Source organism: Babylonia areolata, chromosome 14, assembly GCF_041734735.1.
Source record: "Babylonia areolata isolate BAREFJ2019XMU chromosome 14, ASM4173473v1, whole genome shotgun sequence".
In the NCBI taxonomy this organism is placed as follows: domain Eukaryota; kingdom Metazoa; phylum Mollusca; class Gastropoda; order Neogastropoda; family Buccinidae; genus Babylonia; species Babylonia areolata.
Window position 1 is genome coordinate 18,861,471 of NC_134889.1, and position 10,000 is coordinate 18,871,470.

The window sequence follows — 10,000 nt, forward strand, 5'->3', positions numbered from 1 at the left end:
AGAACCTCTCTGTCTCTGCTCGTGAAGTTTCGCAACGTTTTATGTTCGTTCGTTCTTCAGTTAAACGTCTTTCGTGTTAAGTGGAGGTTGTTCACTGGCTTTGAAGGCTGGGTTATAAATGCGTGGGGCGGGGGCGGGGGGGGGGCGGGAGGGAGTCGGGGTGTTGGGGTGGGGGTGGGGGTGTATGGGTATGAATGATGAATCGACTGACACCAACAATTTCCGCGCTGTTCTTTCTCTTTGCCAACATGTTCTTTCTTTCTTTCTTTTCTTCTTATATACAAATAACAAAAACAACAAAATGATCATTATGCCCATGTTAGGAATACAAATCAACGGTCATGTAAATGTACATAGTTACTTTTGCGCTCGCGCGCACTTTCATAATATTGGTATACATATATACTATGATCAGGCCTGGAACTTCTGTGTTTTTTTGGAGGATGTGTCTGGGATTGTTCCTCTGTACCTTCTGTTTGTACCTGCTTGTGTACTGGCTGAATCGGTAGCATAAGCAGTATTGACTGAACGTTGTCATGAACCTTGTAAATGGGGAGAGCTACTTGCTTTTATTGTTAGCCGAGTGGTTAAAGCGTTGGACTTTCAATCTGAGGGCCCCGGGTTCGAATCTCGGTAACGGCGCCTGATGGGTAAAGGGAGGAGATTATACCGATCTCCCAGGTCAACATACGTGCAGACCTGTTAGCGGCTGAATCCTCTTCGTGCGTATACGCACGCAGAAGATCAAATACGCATGTTAAAGATCCTGGAATCCATGTCAGCATTCGGTGGACTATGGAAACGAGAAAATACCCATACAACGGAGTATGGTTGTCAACATGGTGGGGTAAAAAACGAAACGGTCATACACGAAGAATGTTACATGTATGTCTGTGTATGTATGTGCGCCTGAAATTTCATTGAAAGACACAGGAAACGAATGATGAGCGCCCAGTGGCAGCCGTTAGTCGGCTCTACTCAGGTAGGCAGCCTGTTGTGCAAATGACCCCAAGTTTGTAAAGCGCTAGGAGCTTGGTCTCCGACCGAGGATAGACGCTATATAAATACACATATCATAATTATCATATTGTATCATAACCTTGTAAATAGGGGAGAGCTACTTCTCATTGTTATATATATATATATATATATATATATATATATATATATATATATATATATATATAATTTTGTAGTTCTTTTGATCACAATAGATTTCTCTGTGTGAAATTCGGGCTGCTCTCCCCAGGGACAGCGTGTCGCTACACTACAGCGGCACCCTTTCTCTCTCTCTCTCTCTCTCTCTCTCTCTCTCTCTCTCTCTCTCTCTCCTGCGTGCAGTTTTATTAATTCCTATCGAAGTGTATTTTTCTACAGATTTTTGCCAGGAAAAACCCTTTTATTGCCGTGGGCTCTTTTACGTGCGCTAAGTGCATGCTGCACATGGGACCTCGGTTTATCGTCTCAACCGAATGACTAGCGTCCAGACCACCACTCATGGTCTAATGGAGGGGAGAAAATATCGGCGGTTGAGACGTGATTCGAACTAGCGCGCTCAGATTCTCTCGCTTCCCAGGCGGACACGTTACCTCTAGGCCATCACTCCACTTATTCATTTCTTTTTTTATGTGTGTATTTTGTATTGGAATATATATATATATATATATATATATATATATATATATATATATATATATATATCCCTGCAAACATGCATTTAAGTTTACGAAACAGACATTCATATGTTCCTACATCGTTTTCTCCAATATGTTTGTGCAATACGTAAATTAACCGAGTTAGCTATTATTAACTTGGCCAGAATGAAACTCTCACTGCCCCCAGTCATCCAGCGAAGCGACATAGCAATGTGTGAAGGGATCTTTAATTCGGTGTGTCCACGCCAGTAGACACCTTTATATCTGTTTCCCTGTCGCTGTCTCTCTGTTTCGATCTCTTCCTCTGTCTATATCCTTCTGTCTGTCTGTCTGTCTCTGTGTCTCTCTGTCTGTACGTTTCTGTCTCTGTCTGTCGGTCTCTCTCTCTCTCTCTCTTTCCGCTGCAATGGTTCTCTCTGACAAAGGAAGAAACACACACACACACGCACACACACACACACACACACACACACACACTGTATCTACTTCAGAGTTCCGTATGACACCTCTGTGAGATTTATCCGCCACTGTATTAAGGTGGACGCTCCTTGGACAGGTAATTAAAATCAGTCAGCTTTCTTATCAGTTTTCATTAATCCCTAGGGATTAACTGGAATTTGCATCGTGTGAAATATGTCATATATTTCCATTTTGGTATCGCAGCTTTGTGCTGTTGTTACTGGGTTTTTTGTTTTTGTGTGTGTTTGTATGTGTGTGTGTGTGTGTGTGTGTGTGTGTGTGTGTGTGTGTGTGTGTGTTTTCTTTTTTCGTTCTTTGTGTTATTTTTCATTGAAAGTCGAATTTCATAGGAAACAGTCTGAAAAATTCCGTTTTCTTGTTCCGTTAACCTTAGTGTACATCTAATCGTTTTTGAAGAATCTGATCCGCCAGTATGTGAGTAAATTTTAAGCAAAGCAGACGTAAAGGACTGCTGCATATTATATATATATATATATATATATATATATATATATATATATATATACATATATATATATATATCGATCCATCTATCTTAATTTCTTTTATCTATCTATCTATTCATACTTTCATTTTGTTATTTATTCATCTATTTATTCATTTATTTTGTTATTTTGTCATTTATCTTCTTATATATTTATTGCTTGTAAAGATTCTTAACGAAAGTCATCGTACGAAAAAAAACACAAAGACAAAGAGTACTGTAAGTTTTGACTGTGGCTTCTCAGCTTCTCAGGCCGACTAGAAAACATTCTTTTTTTTCAAAAATGATAAAATAGACGTTAACCGAGTAAGCTGTCTTAAAATAGAACACCACCCTCCTCACCCCCATCTCCGCGCGCCCCCAGTCCCCCTGCTCTCATCTTCTCACTTAATTTCTGTGGACCGGCGAAGCGACGAAACAATGCGAGACATCGCTCGCCAACGTTGTCCTCAAAATTTCTTTGTGGTCAGCTCATTGACGGCGACGTTTCTGGGCCGGGTGATCAAACAATGTTTCTCCCTTTTTAGCCAAGTTAATTTCTAAGAGGGATTGATTTTTTTTTTTTTTTTTTTTAAAGTAGGCTACGTTCCGGAGTGAAATGGGTCATTTGGTCATCGTCACTTTGTTCTTGAAAAACTCGTTTGGTTTTTTTCGGTCCGCCATAGTCGTTTTATTATCTCTTGAAAGTTTTTGTTGTTGTTTTCATTTTGTTTTCATACAAAGCAGAGTGGGGGAAAGAACGAAACTTATTTTGCTTGTCCTGAAAAAGCTGTGAACTACGATCGAGTCTTGTTGTCTGTTACCCCCTTTTTTAATTTTTTTTTAATTTTTTTTATTTTTTTTTTTTTTGCAGTCAATTGATTATTTGGTTGCTTGGTTGAATTAGTGAGCGTGTGAGTGTGACCGATTGATTAACTGGTTGACTGATTTATTGGTTGATTGAGAAATGATTGTGTGATTGACGTATCAACGGATCGACCAAACGATCGCTTGGTTGGTTGGTTAATTGATTACTGATTGATTGATGGAGAAGTAATTGTTTAGTTAACTGATCAACGATTTGACAGATTTGTTGAGTTGATTGATTGATTGATTAACTGAGAAATAATTGTTTAATTCATTAATTGACAAGTCGACTAAACGGAGTGATCACCGAGCTGACTGACTGACAAAACCGACAGAACAAAGCCAGACACAGCGCCCACTCTTTCAGCAATACTCACACAAACCCTCAGTGTTATTCCTGCTGTTTGATTGAGTGTTGAACAGACTGACTGATTAATAACCCCAAAAGCAAACACAACGGCCCTCTCTGTGTGTGTTATGCAACTAACTCACACACAACTTCCTATTGTTATCTAACAGGCTTGCAGCGAGAGACGGAGACAAGAGACTTGAGAAGGCCCTGAGCACAGGAGGTCTTTCTTCAGGGTCTGGGGATCATGCACACCGTGTTGTTTATGGATGGATGTCAGTAATACCAAGCACTGATTTCCCCAACCCCCAATCGTCACGAACTCGAGACATCGGCACGCAGGTTTCAAGGCCTGGAGGGGGAAAAAAAACAACAACTAAGATTAGCGCGCACCCCCCTGCAGATATTCCAATCTTATTGTTGTGGAGTGAACGTTTGTTTGTTTGTGTGTTTGTTTTCAAACGACGGGCTCCCTATTCTATTGTTAATGATTAAAGTCTGTAGAATAAACATGCCAGTGTAAGGCTATATAAAGGCAGTAAAATCGCAGTCATTTCAATTTGTGAACATGCTGTGGGTTTTGAAAACGTCGAGACCAATATAGACGTGGATAGAATAAGAAGCTTCATAAAGGTGCTTTTTTTCTTCAAATAAGCCTATTGTGTGTGTAGCTTTGTTCAAATTTAGGAAAGAAAACCTATACCCCCATTGTCTGCCGTCGTGTGTGTGTATATATATATAAGCTGAATAATGTATGCGCCTTTCATCAGGAAGTAAGCAAAAACAACAGCGGACAACACAGTCTGAAACCCCAAGCGACGTTTGTAGCGTTACGAATTGAAGCAGGTTGTCTGAACAATAAGCGTGGCGGGAAAACAGGATTGTTTTGAGACGAACATAGGACAAAAGAATAAGTTCCACTGAAAGAAAAGATTAAAAAAAAAAAAAAAAATTAAAAAAAGGAAGAAAGAAAAAGAGGAACGTGAGAAGGATCTAGAAACAGAATCGATTTTGCAAGACAGAAGAAGGCCGTACGAGAGAGAGAGAGATCTGAATCAATTACCATAGAATCGAAAGGAGTCTTGCGGACCAGATAGGAGAGCATCAAGGGAAGGACCTAAGTAGAAATTATCCCGAGGAGAGACTCGAAGCAAAGGATGGAGCTCAGAAAACGTGATCCAGTATCAGTATCAGTAGCTCAAGGAGGCGTCACTGCCTTCGGTCAAATCCATATACGCTACACCACATCTGCCAAGCAGATGCCTGACCAGCAGCGTAACCCAACGCGCTTAGTCAGGACTTAAGAAAAAAAAAGAATTAAAATAAAAAAAACCAAAAAAACAAAACAAACAACAACAAAATTAAGAAATAAAAAATAATAGATAAATACATAAAAATACTACTACTGCTAATAATAATAATATTTATACGTGATCCAAGGTGAGGAAGAACCTCGCATCAGGTAAAAACATCCGGAACGTAATTCATAACTTCTCAACAAGGAAAGGACAAAAAGGGACGTGATTCACAACTTCCCAACAAAAGGACAAAAAGGGACGTGATTCACAACTTCCCAACAAAGAAAAGGACAAAAAGGAACGTGATTCACAACTTCCCAACAAAGAAAAGGACAAAAAGGAACGTGATTCACAACTTTCCAACAAAAGGACAAAAAGGAACGTGATTCACAACTTTCCAACAAAAGGACAAAAAGGAACGTGATTCACAACTTTCCAGTGCTCCAGTACCACAGACACCCAGGACGACAGCCTCAAGAGGGAGGAAGGACTTCAGGATGTCGCAGTACAGCAAGCTGGTGGACATCATCACCAAGCCGCCCAAGGAGCGATCTGATTTCGAGATCGGCGGGATCCTTCCTTACTTTCTGAAACGCACGAAAGCTTTCCAGAGGATACAGAGAGCAGGTGAGTGGTGAAGGAAATGAATTGAATGGAAGGGCGCTGGAGGTGGTGCGTGTGTGTGTGTTGGTGGGATGGGGGTGGGGGGGGGGGTGAGAGGGTGGTTGTTGTTGATGACGTTTTCGTTGTTGTTGTTGATGTTGATGATGATTTCCTTGTTGTCGTTGGTGGTGGTGTCGTTGCTGATGATGTTGTTGTGCATCTGACTCATTGCCTCTGCTACTTCCAGGCTTCCTCTGTGTGTATGGGGATGTGTGCATTGAAGATTCGTTTGTGCCAGCGTGTGTGTGCGCGTGCTCGATGCTTAATAAGCGCGATGTGAATGAACAACAAGGGGAAGGTATCTGTCTGTAATCCCCTGAAAACAACTGTGTGCTGTAAATGTTTTCTCGCGTATTTCACTTTTTTTTTTCAATCTTAAATTGTATCCTTTTTTCTGCTTTTCGATTGCTCATTTGGGTATGTCTATGCGTGAGTTTCCTTTCTCAACATCTTTGCAGTTATTGGAAGCCATTCGGTGACCAGAGTTGTCTTGGGCTAGAGATTCTGTTACGTGCACTGAGTGCATGCTGCACACGGGACCTCGGTTTATCGTCTCATCCGAATGACTAGCGTCCGGCCAGACCACCACTCAAGGTCTGGTGGAGGTGGAGAAAGAACTGGCGACTGTGGGATTCGAACCATTGCGGTCAGATTCTCTCGCTTCCTAGGCGGACGGGTTACCACTGGGCCAACGCTCCACATGTTTCATATGAGCCTTAGCACAAAATGAGTCTGTTTAAAACTGAAGACACAAAACAGCTGGAGTCTTAGTCAAACAGAGACAAGGCAAAACACAGCAGTTGGTTGGTTTCCTTGTGTCTCACCCAGTGTTGAGGAAAATAAATGTTACAGCAATTATAGTTTTGTTAGGCCGCCTCTAATGATAAAAAAAAGAACAAATAGATAGATAAAACCGACATGATCACATGCATATCTATCGCAATAACACAATCAGGCACTTAATTCGCACAGGGCTTATCACTGCACTGTTACTTTGCCAATGACTTGTGCATGACGTAAAAAAGCATTCTGGTCCAGAGAACGCGTGTCCAGCGACGTAACGTGACCTGTAATTGACACACACACACACACAAAAAAGAAGAAGAAGAAAAAAAAAGACTTGAGTGGACCTATTTCTCGCGACGCTGTTTGATTGGCGAACGCACACGCTTGGCTGGATTAGTGTGAAGGTGTGTGTCCCAGGTGTCAGAACAGTCAATCAGGTGTTGGGAAACAGGTACTGTGTCTTAGTTGTTGGTTATTTTTCTTGTCCATGGTGGTAGCATTGGATGAAATATGTTCAAGAGAAACAACGAGGCGTTCAGTTTGTGTTCACGTTATTTCGGGAGAAATGCGTGAAATAGTGGTGGTAAACACAACAAGACATAACTCTGTGAACATTTCAAGACCTGGAATGCTTAAACAAATGTCTCAGGTTTTGTTGTTGTTGTTTTTGTTGTTGTTGTTGTTGTTGTGTGTGTGTGTGTGTGTGTGTGTTGCCCTTTTATTAACCCCACAGTATGAAACAAAATTAGCGGGTTAACCACTTGACTGTTGCTGGCAGTTAAAGGGTTAATCCACAATACAGGATGAAATTTCGCGTTGTAGTGTTTTCACCTGTGACATTTTGTTAAGAAAAATTAACAAAACAAACAACAACAAAAAGTAAATAAATAGATACATAGATAAATAAGTAAACACACTAAACAAAAAAAAACAAAACACGTTTCGTTTATAAATACGTCGCTGGACATTCATAATATGCTTTCTACTTATAACCATGAAACAATCAGTGGCTTAATCACATATAGGGCTTATCACTGCACTGTTACTTCGCCAATGACTTGTGCATGACGTAAAAAAAAGCATTCTGGTCCAGAGAACGCGTGTGCAGCGACGTAACTTGACCTGTAATTGACACACACACACACAAAAAAGAAAAAAAAAGAAAAGAAAAGACTTGAGTGGACCCATTTCTCGCGACGCTGTTTGATTGACGAACACACACGCTTGGCTGGATTAGTGTGAAGGTGTGTGTCCCAGGTGTCAGAACAGTCAATCAGGTGTTGGGAAACAGGTACTGTGTCTTAGTTGTTGGTTATTTTCCTTGTCGATGGTGGTAGCATTGGATGAAATATGTTCAAGAGAAACAACGAGGCGTTCAGTTTGTGTTCACGTTATTTCGGGAGAGATGCGTGAAATAGTGGTGGTAAACACAACAAGACATAACTCTGTGAACATTTCAGGACCTGGAATGCTTAAACAAATGTCTCAGGTTTTGTTGTTGTTGTTTTTATTGTTGTGTGTGTGTGTGTGTGTGTGTGTGTGTGTTGCCCTTTTATTAACCCCACAGTATGAAACAAAATTAGCAGGTTAACCACTTGACTGTTGCTGGCAGTTAAGGGGTTAATCCACAATACAGGATGAAATTTCCCGTTGTAGTATTTTCACCTGTGACATTTTGTTGATAAGAAAAATTAACAAAACAAACAACAACAAAAAGTAAATAAATAGATACATAGATAAATAAGTAAACACACAAAACAAACAAACAAAACACGTTTCGTTTATAAATACGTCGCTGGACATTCATAATATGCTTTCTACTTATAACCATGAAACAATCAGTGGCTTAATCACATATAGGGCTTATCACTGCACTGTTACTTCGCCAATGACTTGTGCATGACGTAAAAAAAACCAACATTCTGGTCCAGAGAACGCGTGTGTAGCAACGTAACATCAAACGTAATCTGAAATGGACAAAAAAACAAAAAAACTTGAGTGGGCCTATTTCTCGCGGCGCTGTTTGATTGGCGAACACACACGCCTGGCTGGATTAGTGTGAAGGTGTGTGTCCCAGGTGTCAGAACAGTCAATCAGGTGTTGGGGAAACAGGTACTGTGTGATAGTTGGTGGTGGTGGTGATGCTGGTGGTAGTCATGATGGAAGCGGATAAAAGCTGTCGAAGAGATTTATCTCGATATCTGCCCATTGAAAGATAACCGAACATTTGCAGCCACTCACATGCATCCGCGTACGAACGCACGCACACACACACACACACACGAGGACATACGCACAGACACAAACAGACACACACACACACACACACACAAATACGCACGCACGCACGCGCTCATGAGGACACGCACACAGACACACAGGCACAGACACAAACACACACACATACACATACAGTCATGTATACGTACATTAAAGCACCCCCTTCCACACATAAAGTTCACGGAATCGAACACACACACACACACACACACACACTCACACGCACACGCACACGCACACACACACAAATGTGACTCCCCCCAACACATCCTCACCCCCTCACGCCCTTATCCCCCCCACCCCCACACACACATACACTTCCCACACACACACACCCCCAACGACCCCCACCATCCACCCCACCCCACCCTACCCCCTCCATAGTCTCTCCCCCATGCACTCACGTGAATGCACACAAACTGATTTGCAAAGACATGACGTGAACAGAATTCCTCTCTCACCACACAAACACACACTCTCTGCTCTCTGTACTCCCCTCTGTATGTGTGTGTGTGTGTGTGTGTGTGTGTGTGTGTGTGTGTGTGTGTATAACTATAATAAACTTGGCCTGGCAAAAGGTGCTGCTGACAGATCCCCGGCCTTCTCTGTCCCCATAAATTCGGGTGTTGGACAAAAGCGAAGGGGAGATATGGGCTACGAGAATGAAGTTACGTTGATACTTTCACACAGACACAGGAAAAACGTTGACACAGATGTTCCAAACCAGATTACCTGCTACTGCTAACCAGTTCTGCTTGTCAGTTTGGGAGCTTTTTAGGCTGATCAAATTTACACGCTTCTGGATTTTTTATTTTTTATTTTTATTTTTACCCCAGGTTTTTTTTTTTTCTTTTTTGTGTGTGTTATAATCTATTCTTTTTATGTTTTTATAGGGTTGTTTATTTATTGTCTGAGCGTTGTCTGATCTTTGTTTGGAATGGTGAACAATGGTTATATCAACAGACTGTCAGTTTTATTGTCCTATGAGTACGTGTAGGGGAACACGTAGAGGCGTGTGTGTGTGTGTGTGTGTGTGTGTGTGTTTAAGAGAGAGAGGGAGAGAGAGGAAGAATGGTAGGCAGGAGAGAGAGAGAGAGAGAGGAGGTGTCGGATGACGAAGACAGAGGTAGATATACTCTCTCTGTGTGTCTGTGTCTGT

At 41.5% G+C, this 10,000-nt stretch overlaps 1 protein-coding gene across 5 annotated transcripts in view; it reads left to right on the forward strand.

Moving 5' to 3' along the window:
* LOC143289884 (uncharacterized) overlaps nucleotides 1–10,000 on the forward strand; it is a 106,573-nt gene that overhangs the window by 7,500 nt on the left and 89,073 nt on the right. For 2 of the 5 annotated variants that reach the window (XM_076599093.1, XM_076599092.1), the window contains exons 2-3: nucleotides 3,985–4,447; nucleotides 5,255–5,739. In XM_076599093.1, coding sequence (XP_076455208.1) covers nucleotides 5,610–5,739 — 130 coding nt within the window. In that variant the 5' untranslated portion in view covers nucleotides 3,985–4,447; nucleotides 5,255–5,609. The remainder of the gene's footprint in view (nucleotides 1–3,984; nucleotides 4,448–5,254; nucleotides 5,740–10,000) is intronic. The other 3 variants (XM_076599094.1, XM_076599095.1, XM_076599096.1) reach the window with 3 other exon arrangements.